The sequence below is a fragment of the Rissa tridactyla genome, chromosome 1 (assembly GCF_028500815.1).
Source record: "Rissa tridactyla isolate bRisTri1 chromosome 1, bRisTri1.patW.cur.20221130, whole genome shotgun sequence".
Taxonomy (NCBI): Eukaryota; Metazoa; Chordata; class Aves; order Charadriiformes; family Laridae; genus Rissa; species Rissa tridactyla.
Window position 1 is genome coordinate 175,710,659 of NC_071466.1, and position 13,884 is coordinate 175,724,542.

At 43.5% G+C, this 13,884-nt stretch overlaps 1 protein-coding gene across 2 annotated transcripts in view; it reads left to right on the plus strand.

Annotated features, from left to right (window-relative positions):
• The first annotated feature begins 10,248 nt into the window (after window positions 1–10,248).
• The window catches only part of PPP1R12A (protein phosphatase 1 regulatory subunit 12A), a 122,884-nt gene continuing 119,248 nt past the window's right edge, over window positions 10,249–13,884 (plus strand). The window contains exon 1 of one of the 2 annotated variants that reach the window (XM_054188559.1): window positions 10,249–10,662. In XM_054188559.1, the coding sequence (XP_054044534.1) occupies window positions 10,426–10,662 (237 nt within the window). In that variant the 5' untranslated portion in view covers window positions 10,249–10,425. The remainder of the gene's footprint in view (window positions 10,663–13,884) is intronic. The other variant, XM_054188561.1, reaches the window with a different exon arrangement.

Below are 13,884 nucleotides of genomic sequence, written 5' to 3' on the forward strand. Positions count from 1 at the left end.
CGTCTATACTTGCTCAGTTAGACGTACTGTGTAAACCTATACTAACTTTTAGGGTACAGAGTAAATATAAATACTAAATAGAGACAGACTGCGTAGATGTCTCAAATGTTTGCCCAGATGTTGAGTAGCATCCCTCATGACACACAGGTAGACAGAAATCTACCGTGTGGGTCAGAGGGGGCCAAGGCAGAAAGATTTCTGCTAAACTTGTCTCCTCTAAAACCTGTTTTTATTTTACCTGAGAACATTATCTATGTTCACCATGCCATTCAGGTAGGGCATAGCAACTGTATTTCATTACATTTGGGTATCGACCAAATTCTAGTCTCAAGCATACTTTTGTGAATTAGGTGTCTCTATTTGTTTCAGTAGAGTTAGTCTGGACTTTCTCAAAATATGTATTTCTAGACGTGAAACCTAAATCTTAGACCTAAAGTACTAAAATTTGAAGTTCAGGCCTTCATCCAGTGTAGTTACAATAAGTTTACACCAGCTGATGATTTGATCCTGTGTAACTTCCATGCCTGCAGATGAAACATCAACAGATAGAGAAGGCGCCACAAAGATGTTTCTTGAGCTACCTTGAAACTACCTTGGCTACTGGTAGTAGCGTACCCAGAGCTGCATAAAGCTCAAGTGTAAAATAAGTTAGGCTAGATTTAATTTAGACTACCAGAATTTTGTGGCTTAGGCTGAGATCTGTGCTTGCGTAGCTTGTATCCAAGCCAGGTGACATAAACCTAACAAAGTCACTGTACAGTGGAATCATTAAAGCAAATATTGAATCGAAAAGCTGCCTATTTTATGGCAGTTTTGAAAGCAAATGAAGCATTTATTAACTTCCGAACAGTTTCTAATACCCCGGGCCCTCAATGGGACCGCTCACAAGTACTGTACAATGTGAGCAACAGTGGCAGGATCTGATCATAGACGCTTTCGGGCATGTGATAGAGACAGAGACTTTTGTGCTTTTGTTTCTAGGTAACTGCCTGCTTTTGTTTAACCATGTTTTGATTATGGTATGGAACTCATTTAACACTGTATGGGCAAATGGCATTCTTTTATGTTATATTTAGCTTTATTTACCTCTCTACGTATGAGGACCGCGTAGGGTAATTGCTTCTTTGAGGCCTGATCCTCATCTCCTTACTAAAGCTCAAGTGTGAACATTATATAACAGGAGAATGGGATTCCAGGTCTGCTATAATATGTTAAACCTGAATAAATAGTCGGGCTGGAAGTTGCCTGTGTGTTGTATAACAGCATCATAAGTTAATATATAATTAAATTTCAGATTTTGGAACTTACACTGGACATCATTACTTATGTAAGTAACTCCAGTGGGACTCAGTGGGATATTAGTGGGAGCTAATACAAACTCTCTAAAACAAGAGCCTTGACTGTTTTAAATAAAAATAAATTAATGCATCTAGACGTACTCTAGACAGCACAAGTGTCGGATGTGACCTATGTACGTATCACCTATACAATTATTACACTCCTAGAAGAAATTGTTGTTAAAACTACTGCATATATTTTCGCTATAAAATATCATGAAATGTGTTTTCCTTTATCGTTACTGCTGCTGCGGCGAAGTGTGTGTGTATATGACAGTGATCGTATAGAGGACATGGTTGCAGGATGTTCCTGGTTTGTGTGGGGAGCTGCCTGGTGCCTCTTTGAAAGTAAGGATCTTCTGAAACATGCAATGCAGAAAAGCAGTGACATATATTCGAATTTTAAGTAGGGATTAGCTATTTTTTACAGAAAAAAAAGATATTGGAATTGTACTTCAAGCTATTATTTTTTTTACACTGTTTCCTTTTCTACAGTAGTTAGGCCTCTTCTTCAATCTCATCTAAATGCAAAGTGATGAGAAAGTAGGGCCAGACCCTTCACCTCTTGAAGTAATCGTTTACCATTTATTTTCCTGGGTGTAACACTGTGATTTTATCAAGATCCTATGATTTAACACTATGCACAATTTCAAAATTATGCAAAACCTACATTTTTTAAATATAGGAGCTCACAGAGCTGTAACGCAGACATTTCAGCACAGAAATTGCTTTAGTGTTTTCTAACACATAAGAGTGTTTGAGTTTTTTCAGAGCACTCCTTGCGCAATCGAAATTCCCACTGAAAAAGAAGCTGGAGCATTGGGCACTTTACTTACAGCAGACTTTCATATCTTTATTAAGGCTTCAGTTTAAATCTTTCAAATATTAAATTGTGAGCACTGGCAGTAGGAAGATTCTAATTAATGTGATCAGAATTCTTTATTAAGCTCTTGAGATTTCAATACAAACTGAGATCAGAAATGCAAAATTCTTAAGAACTCCTGAGTTATTTATCCCATGTAAAATCAAGATTCAGATGCAGAGCCAGAAATGTTCCAACTTCCTCTTAGTTATTCTACCTATCAGCCTACCGTCCTAAATAAGTCATTGTTGTGGTTAATAATCAAAATAAACAAAACAATTAAATTTTAAAATTGTACCTTTTTTATTATATATGCAAGTGTGTATATATATATACACACGCAAGTAGAAAGTTAATTTTACTGTTATTAATCTCGTTGAAATAATGTCATTTCACACCTATCTACTTACCCACATATTTGTCTTAAAATAAGTGTAGTGTAGAACTATTCTAGGACCAGCCTTTACCTTGTCGGGACAGTTCCATTAGAGGGATAGAGCAACAAAGGGCACATAAATAAAAATACAAATCAAGGAATGCTTAATGCAACCTGGAGCCAAGTGTCTGATCTTGGCAAAATCAGCGTTTTAGATGTCAGGTAAAAGTAAAAGTATACCGTGAAGTAAAAGTATACTATGACTGTTTCTCAATCATAAAGAAGTAGTGATACCAGTGTTGCAGGCGGGGAAGCGACCACGACCCAAACATGCCTGGGAGGAAGGGGCGGGTGAACATGGCAGATGAACATCAGCATCTCCTGGTTGTGGCTGGGGGGTGAGTTTGAGCTGGGGTCCTGGCTTGCTCCCCGCTGCTGTTGCTCTACTCCCAGGACTGAGTGTGTGCTAAGTGTGTCCTCTCAAAATTGTCAGTTTTTAAAATGAAGAATGCCAAGAATGAGAAAATCATTTTTAGTATTTAATATGAAAATGATCTAGCCCTCCACTCACTGCCGTGTTTGCACAGAATCTTATTTGCTAGTTGCCACGTGGGAACAAACAGAAAGTGAAACAAAGACAGACACATTACCTCCACGGAGAAGACAAAATGGTGGGTAAAGGAGCGTGGGGAATTAACTCGGCAGTGCTCGTTTGCCTTACTCTTGTTAGCAGATTCATTTTCCACAAGCCAGAATCCAGGTCCAGAGGACACCAAACCATCAAAGAAACCTCCCCAGAGAGGAAAAATAATGACTTAATAGTCACAGCTAGAACTCTGGGTGAGATTTCATGTGATGGTTGAGCCTACATAATGTCTCCCTGCTTCTGAGGAGAGTCACCCTGTCCTTCCTCAGGCCTGGCCACGCTCTCCCATCTATTTTGGAAGCCTTCTGTCACCCTTTGATGAGTCTGCTCAGTTTGCTAGACCAGCAGAAAACTAGCCAAGCCATGAAGTAAATAGTCTGCTAGCGCAGACAACTCACTTGGGTGTCAAATGAACACCAAAGTCCAGGGAAAGGTTGGGAATGGTGTCTGTGCAGCTGGGGGTAGGGAATGGGCAGTGCAAAGGCAGGAGGACTGTCCCTTTCCGTGGTGGTAACCTGCCTGAATGTCCCCGTTATCCTAAGCCTGGGTCTCTGAGAAAATGCTGGAAGAGATGCCTTTCTCTCAGGCAAAGAAAAGGCTGTGCCATAAATCCAAAATATTTAGGGAAAGAAAAAAATTTGTCTAGGATCTAGATGTTACATCCCTTTCCTCATCTTTTGCTAAGTGACTAAATAATGCTGTGGTGGGAAGAAGCTGGTTTTGAGTTACCTTAAGTACCTGCTAAAGGAAAAGGATTTTTATGGCTCCCTTCTCAATGGGGCCTTTTGAGTTATCATGATGACTGAACAGGGGAGTTGCAGGCCAGCAAACCAATTTAGGAATGGTTAGGAAATGTGGCCTCATCAGATGAGGGCTGAAAGTCATAAGCCTGTCAAACCAGAAGTCATTTAAGGAGATTCTGAAGTGTACATCTCTGTGCATTCATGATATAGACATTAAAGCTTCTGGAGTACCTTAGCGTTACATTAGTGGTTGCTGCAGATTAATGTTGCCGCAGATTAATTGTCCCAATTAAGTCACTCTTCTTTTGAACTGACGGGGTGAAGCAATTCAATTTCTTTATGGCCTTGTGCTAAGGAACAATAGGAGGCCACCAAAGGAGTCACTTGATGGTTTGGGATGAAGTCTGATCAGTTAAGCCGTAGCCTGAGGAGTTACCTACAGAAGAAGTAACTTTGCGTAGCAAATACAGGGCTAGTAACAAATAAAGGGGACAGAAAAGCAATAGTGGAAGCATTTATTAGGACACTGAACTACCAGAAAAAGTGATTTCTGAGCAAGGAAACTGCTTTCAGTTGCTTGTTTCTGTTGTATTTGGAGAAGCAGGTCTTTATGAATATTCTTATAAATAAGCAACGCTATACCCCATCAGCCAGTTCTCTTTTTTAAAAAACACTTGGTTTCCCTTTTAATGGCTGTCTCAATAGGCTAAAGGATGAAATTATTTTTATCCGTAATACAGGTGTGTTACTTATGTTACTACATTGCTAAGACTAAACATGATGTGAGCAGGCAGTTATGTCATATGCCCTGCTGGCTCATAAAAATAGAGCCTGTAGGCACCATGAGCAGCAGGGCATACTCCTAGATGCCCAAAGTCCCAGCCAAGCCAATTGTTCAGCCACACACAGATTTTAGTGTTTTTAAACCCCAAGTTAGAGAAAGGACACTCTCATATACCGCAACAAATATTTAAGAAGGAAATTCATATACCTACTGGTAGCAGAAAGGCAGAAATCTAAGCGTCTCGGCTGTCAATAACCCTTCAGGGTATCTATGTTTGCATTGTCAGTGGGAAGCTAGAACAGGATGTCTTTCATTTCTCTTTGTCCAAATCGTCCTCCTGCAGCCCTGGAAGTCTGTTTCTCAGCTGTGATATGTTCAGAATGCAGCTCCCAGGGAACATATTGCATGCATTTCAGAGGGACAGGTCATTCCCTTCCCCCTCAGTATTAAATCGTGCGTTTCAACAGTCTGCTCCTTTACTCGAGCCACACACAATGGTGGGACAGAAACACTTTACCTGCAGAAATGCTGAACAGAGAGGTTCGTAAAAGCCTTTGGGACAGCAGAATAAAGCAACGATACCTGTTCTCAACAACAAGAGGCCAAAATGGACAACCGTCACGGCAGAGTGTCTCACACCACATCTACACCCATATACATGCAGCATTCCCAGGACTGCAGAGACTGAAAAGAAACAGGATGCCTAAATTTCTGTTACACAACATATGGCTCGGTTCTGTTTTTTCATGAAGTGACTAGGCAAAACTCAAATTTAATTGAAAATAAGAATGGTTTTATAAAGTCAATTTTATAAATAAGCGTATTTCCCTATTTCTAAAGGACATGGTGTTACTTTTTCCTAGCCAAGACAACTATTTTTAGCTTAACCCATGCACTGTTGAAATTGTCAGTAGAACGAATGCCCGTTTAGCAGATGGGTACACGGAGAAGTATGTCAGAGAATCGCTATGTGCATCAAGTTTAAATGTTAGCTTGCATTGCCATCCACGAATATGGAGACAGCAATCTGTGTAAAGCCCATGAAAGACACTGGGAGAATACACCATTGCAAATCTGATTCAGAACTGCAGAGTTTATAAATACGTGCCCTGGTTGCTATGGTAGTTTTAGTTTTGGTTTTGGTGACTCAGGATTATGCAGCATCAAAAAGTAACCCACCTTGAAATCTTGAAATGTGGGGGTTCTGTGTAAGATTCTTACTCAGAACTAAAGAAATGAAAGAGCCAGAAGTCCGTTTCTTACATAATTCGCTTTTAAAATTTTGATAGCACTTTCTGCAGCACTTTTCTTCCTATCTCATTTTTCTGGACAAGGAATGTACCAGAGTTTTCACTGTTACTTGTGTGGGTTTGTCACACAATCAGAGTAGAGAATACACCAGATTTAGAAATAGAAAGGACTGTGACTATCAAATAAGAAAATGAAATAAATGCTTATTCTTACGATAAGCATCTCTTTTCATATTGAAAAAAGCATCCATATTTTCTTATTCCTTCTCTCCTATTAAAATCCATAACTTTTTAATAAAAATCTGGAAGATTTATTAAAAAGTTTTATGTCAATATATACAGTATTTGTCACTATCTCTTCAGACTATCCATTTTTCCCAGAGCTGGAGTTGACAAGATTAACTTTGATATATTAGTTTTCTTCACCGGGGAGAGAAACATGTTAGGATAAAATTTTTAGAAGCCACACTGTGTCTGTTGCTGTTCAAGATGAAAGACAAAACAACAATTATCCTTAGGAGGTCAGAACAAAAATTCTGCATCCCAGAAGCTGACTATTTTGGGTACTGCAAAAGCTTCATCTGTGTATTTCTGTGGTCCAGAAGCCTGCGTGAAATAGCTCTGAACAATGGCTGTAATGCTTTTAAGAAAAAAAAGGGAATCCAGGAAGCACACTGATAACAATCTCCTTGTTAAGTCATTTTATTGATCTCTCAAAGCCTGCCATTAAATTAACTTAAAAAACATACACGCATAGATGCTACCTCTGCAAATGTTTACATGGTTATCTCTAAAGAAGTCCTACTGAATTCAGTGCTAGTATTTGTATGTTGAAAATTACGTATTCCAACACCTTTAGTGCTATGTATATGCACTGAAAGGATTTTACAGCACATCTCGTCTGTCGGGTATTCTGGTAGAGAGGTATCAAAACAATCTGATAAAACGAAGTCTACTTAGTGTATCCTTAAGTTGCACACATCAGATACATTAAAGGATAAGTGTCTCTTGTTAGCATACTATTATTATTGTAAACACACATGCACACTTACACAGTTATCTGATTCAATCCTGTGATATTGTATTGCAGTAATGACTGTTTTAGGACAAATTTTATACTCGCTTTCAATGTGGTCTTCAAAGTGAGCTTAATTAATATATGGGGTTTGTTCTAATCCTTTGCACAGATGAATTTCACCCTCCATGCTTTGGTAGATAATTGGAAAAGAACATCATATTTCTGCAGCAGATATTATTTGCAAGTGTATATGTTTATCTCAATTAGTACTGAATTAGACGCCGCAGAAGGTATCACCTCCTCTCAGCCACACTGATTTTACAATGAAATCGAATTACAACAAGCTGGTAGGATGGAGTAAAGAATATGGCCCAGTATGCCTTTGCTATTGACATTATAAACTTCTATGTGATACATGAGGTAGGAAAAATACGTAAATGAAAAACAAGTGTTAAGAATTATTGTTATTGCTCCTCTTATCATTATTCCCTTCTTGTTCTGAATTTTGTTGAATACTGAAAATGTGAACAATTGCAGAGATTAACCGCTTTATATGAATGACAGCTCTACTTTTTGCTTAAGGAAGACCATATGCTTTGCTAGATCACATTCAAGGACCACATATAACTTCCTGTAGAGCACACAGCTCTGTGGAAAAGGCATATATACCCCATATATATGGAATAACTGAATTTCAGCTGCCTGCACATGAATGAATTATACGTTGCCTGGGGGGTCTGTAAAAAGCTTCAAACATAACATAACTCCCAAATGAGGTGCAGCCCAAAAAAATGAAAATGAAAAAGTCAAGGAAAAATAAAGTCAAGAATGTAGAATATACAAACAGCTGCAGAGTAAGAAAAGATATTTGCCGAAGTTCTCTGAAAAGCTGGTGCTCAATCAGTGAAAAAATGCCTTGGAGAAAGGAACAAAACGAAGGTATTAAATCTGGTCTTAAAAAACAGACTGTAAGATACATAAGAACAGAAAGAGATGTGCTTTCTGGGTTGGAGAACCTCTGCGTTTCACTAGCAAGCTAAGGAGAGTGAGCTGACAGAGATAAAGGAGGATCCACGACCAGAAATAAAAAGCTGAGCTAGAGGAATGAAGTTAAGGAGAGGGACTGGAGTCCCCTCTCCTGATGGAAACCTAAAAAAATGCTCCATGACAATGAAATTCCTAAGAGAGGGCATTTTGAGTAAGTGCCTATCAAGTTGCCTAGAATTACTTTGCAATAAAGCACTTGATTTAAATATTGCTTGCTGAAGCCAGTGTATTACATTCTTCAGCTATGTGGTTTCTCTGAAGAGTCAAATTTTGAGACAGACAACTGAGAGAAGGAAAGAGAGCAGCAGCGTCTTGGGGAGGGTACATGTAAAATATCAGAGATATCCGGGGAAGGAGGACTCAACTTTTTCTTGTGTCATCTTTTTCTGGGCTATAGTTTCCAGCTCCTTAGGAAATGGCACTGGATTGAGAGTCTGTCCCCAAGGAAGTTTGCCCACAAGGACAAGGCCACAGCAGCCAGCTGGAGACTGCACAAATCTCCTCCTTAGACCTGAGTCAGTTGATGCAGCCAAGCTCCGGGCTGCTCACTGTCCACACTGGGCCGATGGTACCAGCGCTATGCCAAAGCACAACTCAGTCACCCCTGTGAGTAATAAACACTGCAAAAACTGCTTCTGAAGTGCATTATGCAGTCAGCCATACTTTCAAACCCAGGACCCTAAACTGTACCTCTGGATACTCACACGGGCTGCCAATGGGAAGGTATAAATTAGGGGCTGGGTAATTGTTCATCCACCTACTTACACAGCAAATCTTTCATCTTGACTACAAGATGTCGTCTTTTGTTCACAATCCCATGGCGCCTGCCCACTGTCAGTGCACTCACTGTATGTCGTGCATTGCTGTATGAGTAACTCTGACGGATACTGTGCAAGTATCTCCGGATGAAAATCTGTCTGGAAGACATTAAGAACACCACATTGCTGCAGGTACCTGATGACTACTACTTGTTGCAAAATGCTGCTGACATTTTTATCAATAAAAATGGAAATAAGAAGCCTGAGAAGGCTGTGAGACTGCTCACTGTAAGAAGGAGACATCATAATTAGAAGAGAACAAACCATGCAAAATTTGTAGTGTGTGAGGTTTGATGACCCTCTCAAACTATACTTTGTTTCCTATAATTAGTTGAAAATAAAACTTTTTTTCCAGTAAGTTTAAAACCACATTTATCCCCAGGGACGATTCAATTTAAAACAAAATACATATTGCTTTTAGCTAAAGAAAACATGCTATGCATGGAAAAAAATTTACTACGTATAATAGCTTTGTTCCTAGAAGTCACAACTCCGAACAAATACATTATAGTCTTTGTATCTTCAAATGCTGTATGCTTTGTAAATACTTGGGTTTTTTTCCCAGCAGAAAAGATGCATGTGCTACCGCAGGATTTCAGATGATGGATGTTACGTGAAACGGACAATAAGCACAGGGATTGGTCCAGTGTCACGCAGAAGCATGAGGGCAAATGGGAGACGGGGCTTTTGTACAGCAAGCTGCCCTAAAGCAGATGTGTCTAACCTCCCAAAACAGGGGATCCTTGCCAAGTCACCCCATTTCTTTCCTTCTTTCCCTGTTTGCAGGCAGAAAGGCTGATGCTGGTGCGTGTGACGCAGAGGTGTCTGGCAGGGACGGCAGCACCTATAGCCAAGCTGCTCCACAGAGGTAGAGGGGCACCCAGCTTCCCGCCGCAGAAGCCCCCAGGAACCACAGGCCTGAAGGCTTTCAGGTTTGGGCCTAGACCAGGCGCCCCAATAACGGTCCCACTCCCCCTCCCCGCACACTTCGTTCTGGAGACACATATGCCCGGTCACCCTTCGGTGACGGCCGTTCTATGGGGAAGGCCCTCCTCGCTTTGCCACCGCGTTTCCTCAGCCCCGCGGGCAGACCCAGGCGGTCGCAGCGGCAGGAGAAGGCCCAGGCAGGCAGCGGGCGCTGTGTAGGGATTTCCGCCCCGGGCGGGGGCAGGGGGAAACCGGTGACCCTTCGGCTGAACTCTTGAACTCGCGGGCCCGGCGTGAGGCAAACTGAGCCGGCCTCGCCCCACTCACGACACGGGCGGCGGCGGCAGCGGTATTACTCCTCCTTCCCACCCCGCCCTCCCGCATCCGTGCCCCCCGCCCCTCCCCGCCGCCGGGGAATCTCGCGGGATTATGCTAAGGAGGCCGAGGCCGCCGCCGCCGCCGCCCCTCCCCTCCGCTTCCCTCCCGCCCTGCGCCCTCCGCCTGGGTGGGTGAGTGAGCGAGGGCGAGTGCGGGCCGCGGTGCGCTGTGGGATACTGGCGGTATATAGTCTATCCTCGGCGCGGCGGTAGCGAAAGGGGGCCCGGCAGGAGCGGGGTATGAAGATGGCGGACGCCAAGCAGAAGCGGAACGAGCAGCTGAAGCGTTGGATCGGCTCCGAGACCGACCTGGAGCCGCCCGTGGTCAAGCGCAAAAAGACCAAGGTGAAGTTCGACGACGGCGCCGTCTTCCTGGCCGCCTGCTCTAGCGGGGACACCGAGGAGGTGCTGCGGCTGCTGGAGCGGGGCGCCGACATCAACTACGCCAATGTGGACGGGCTCACCGCGCTCCACCAGGTCGGTGCGGGGCCGTTCCCGCCGGCCCGGGGACGGAAGGGTGTGGGGGGGCAGCTCGGCGGCGGGGCCGGGGCTCGGGCAGGCAGGGAAGTGGCGGGGGGGGGCGAGGCGAGGCCGGCCGGCGAAGTGCCCCCCGGGAGGAGGAGGTGGAGGAGGAAGGAGCCGGAGGCGGCTGCTCTCTCCTCCGCCGGGGCGGGGAGGGGCCGGGAGCGCAGGGCGGGAGGCGGCGGCCACCGGAGTCAGGCTCGGGGGCGGCGGGGGAGCGGCCCGGGCCGGCTTGGGCTGGAGGGGGCGAGGGGCTGCGCCCCCTTCCCCTCAGGCCGGGGGTCGGAAAGGGGGCGGCCGGGCCTCCTCTTCGGCGGGGAGGAGGAGGTGCCGGTGACCCTCTTTCGCGTTCCCCGCTCGCCTGGTTTCCCCTGTGGCCAGCGCCTCCCTCGCGGGGGGAGGGACGGGGGGAGCCCCGGGGGGCCGGGGCAGGTGCCCCCCGGCGGAGGGGTGGTGGCCGGCAGGTGAGGAGGCGGCCGGGCCCCGGGAGGCGCTTCGCCCGGCCCGGGGTCCCGGTAGCAGTTTCCCGCTGTCCCCGTCTCCCCGGTGTCGCAGCGGCTGAGGCGATTAAACCCCGCTCCTGTGTGTGTGTGCGGGCGAAGAGAGGGATCATCTATTTCTCCCCGGTTTCTAAGGGGAACCAGTGTTTTGTTCCTAATATAGAAGCGTGTATCGATAACAGGCTGCTCGCTTTCTTTAGCGATGGCTTCTGCCGCAGTGTGAAAGCCGAACTTTATGGGGAGTAGGGCTCTTCCAGCTTTCTTTCCTGCTTTGGAGAGCAGTAAAAAAAAAAAAGAAACCAAACCCGAATCCATATTGCTTTGTTCTGGTGTGGGTATGTGGGGGGGGGGGGGGGGTTGGTGCTGAGGGAGATAACTTTCACTTGGGGCAGAGGTGGGGGGGGATGGAAGGGAAACTGGCTGTGAAGTTTCCTCAAAATGGATGCTTTGTGCATGTTGAACTTCATAGCAGTCTGATTGGAATCTCAAAACGTTAGCCAAATAAGGAAAGGCTGTGGCAATCCGGAGATAATGCGGGTTTGCCTGAATAGTTTTTGTTTCTGTAGAAGGCCAAAAGCTTCCACACAATTTTTAATTCACTGGATATCCAAAAAGCAGGAAAATGATCTTTGACCGGCTAGCTGCTTGTTCTTAAGTTTGGAAGTTGTTCAGTCGTTGGGGGGGGAAATGATGACGAGATGTAGGTTAAACAAGTAGAAATCTTCCCAAAATAGTTAGGTGAGGTAATTAGGACATTGCTGTTATACAGTTTTCTTAAATTCACCACCTCATTTTTGTTTAATGTGTTTTATCCGTCCTGTATAGATTTTTTCACAGATGTGAGGCTTTACAAATACCTAAGTCACCCCATAGTAGTGGATAGAATCCTCTCCTGAACAGAAGATGTAAATTTCTACTACTCTTTGCTCTATTTCCTGTGTTTAAGTTGTCCCTTGCTGCCCTGCAAAGGGTATTGGTTTACTTTCAGTTGTGAACTGAACTGGAAGAATGAATGTGTGTTGTGGTTAAGCCTGTCAGCATGTTACTGCAGCACGGTTACCTGACTTCAGGCTACCCTGACTGTCATGCAGTAGCGAGGTTTTATGTATTTATCCTTCTCTAATCAAGTTATGATTGCTTCATGCTTCCAGGAGTGCTCTGTATTAGAAGTCATACCTTAACTGGTTAGATTGTTGGGTCTGCAAGTTAGTGTAGTCCAGTGATTGGTAGGAAAGGATGACGTTTGGTTTAACTCTTCTTAGAATAAAAGATGAATGATGTTGTATCTCTCCATGAAATCCAGATGGCCTTTTCAAAATGTCTTTGATGCTATATACAACAGAGCTTTCATAGAGATCATTCTGAGCGTATGCTCCCCTTCTTTTCACCTGTAGTCAGCTTGCAGTTTGGAAGGGCAAAGTCTAAAGGAACAGAGGTGTTAAAACTCTCTCTCCTCCTTCCCCTCTGCCCCCCAACTCCTCTAGTGACACTGAAGAGCCTTTTCTGGTTTTATGATATTAAAAGCAAATAAGGAGATCAATTGTGAAGTTATAATCCTCTTGAGGCAGTCCAGGAAATTAATGTTGCGGGTTACTATTATAAAAAAAAAAAAAAAGCATATAACAAACCCCTGCCCATGGCCAACTCTGAGTGGTTTCACTTTGTTATTATCAATAAATCCTGTTGTCCTCTAATATGGCATATAAAAGGTGCAGATCATATACGATGCAGTCTATAACATAAATTCAGTTAATCAGATTTGTCTGTGGCATGGAACAAAGCTGCATATATTCCTAAAGGAAACTCTTCAAAAAGTTGTCATTCTTCCTGACAGTTTTGACTGACAGATGTCAATTGTGTCAAAGTCCATGTTGTTGTGTTTAAGACTGCTGTGGTTTGCTGTTGCTTTGTGGTTTTTTGTTTGGTTGGTTGTTGGGTTTTTGTGTGTTGTCTGTCAGATCCCATGTAGACTTTACTGTATCACAGGAATAAATTTACCTCAGCAAAGATAAAGTGACTCTACCTTTTTTGAGTTATGTCCTTTTTGTCTTGCACCTAACTTTTTTTGTGGTTATTAAGAACAAATGCATGTGTCTGAAGTAGCCATAGAATTACGTGTTTACTACATTTCTCAGCCTTTGTTTTTCCTGCTAGATATGACAGTTACAGGAAGAGACTTAAGCTGTGTTTTCTACAGCCCAGGTAGTTGGAAGTGCTGAGGGAAACGCATTAATGCTGAAATTCTGGTGAACTTCAGATCTGGTCTTCAATGGACCATCAAGCTTTGTTACTAAAGCCATTAGCTGAACTTTTCCTGTGTCAGTGGGACAGAATGCCATCACCATCAGAAAGCGTTACGTAGAATTGTTTCTCTTAATGCATATGGGAAAGAAAAAATTACAGTTGGCTTCATAGCTCAGAGCAGGAATGGGGAGAGTATATATGCAGGTACTTTCTTCATCTCTTGACACTGCCAATGAGTGATCCCGTTTTGTATTTGTATGCGCATAAATGATCAGGCTTGAGTGCATCATATCTAAGGATGTGTCAATTAAATTTCTTTGAGTTAAAAATCTTGCAGAAGGGGAAAAAATTGTCATTAGATGATGATCATTATTCCTGTATGTAATGTTGGGTTCAAATGTCATTCTCTTCAGGAACTTGTTTTAGCATATGT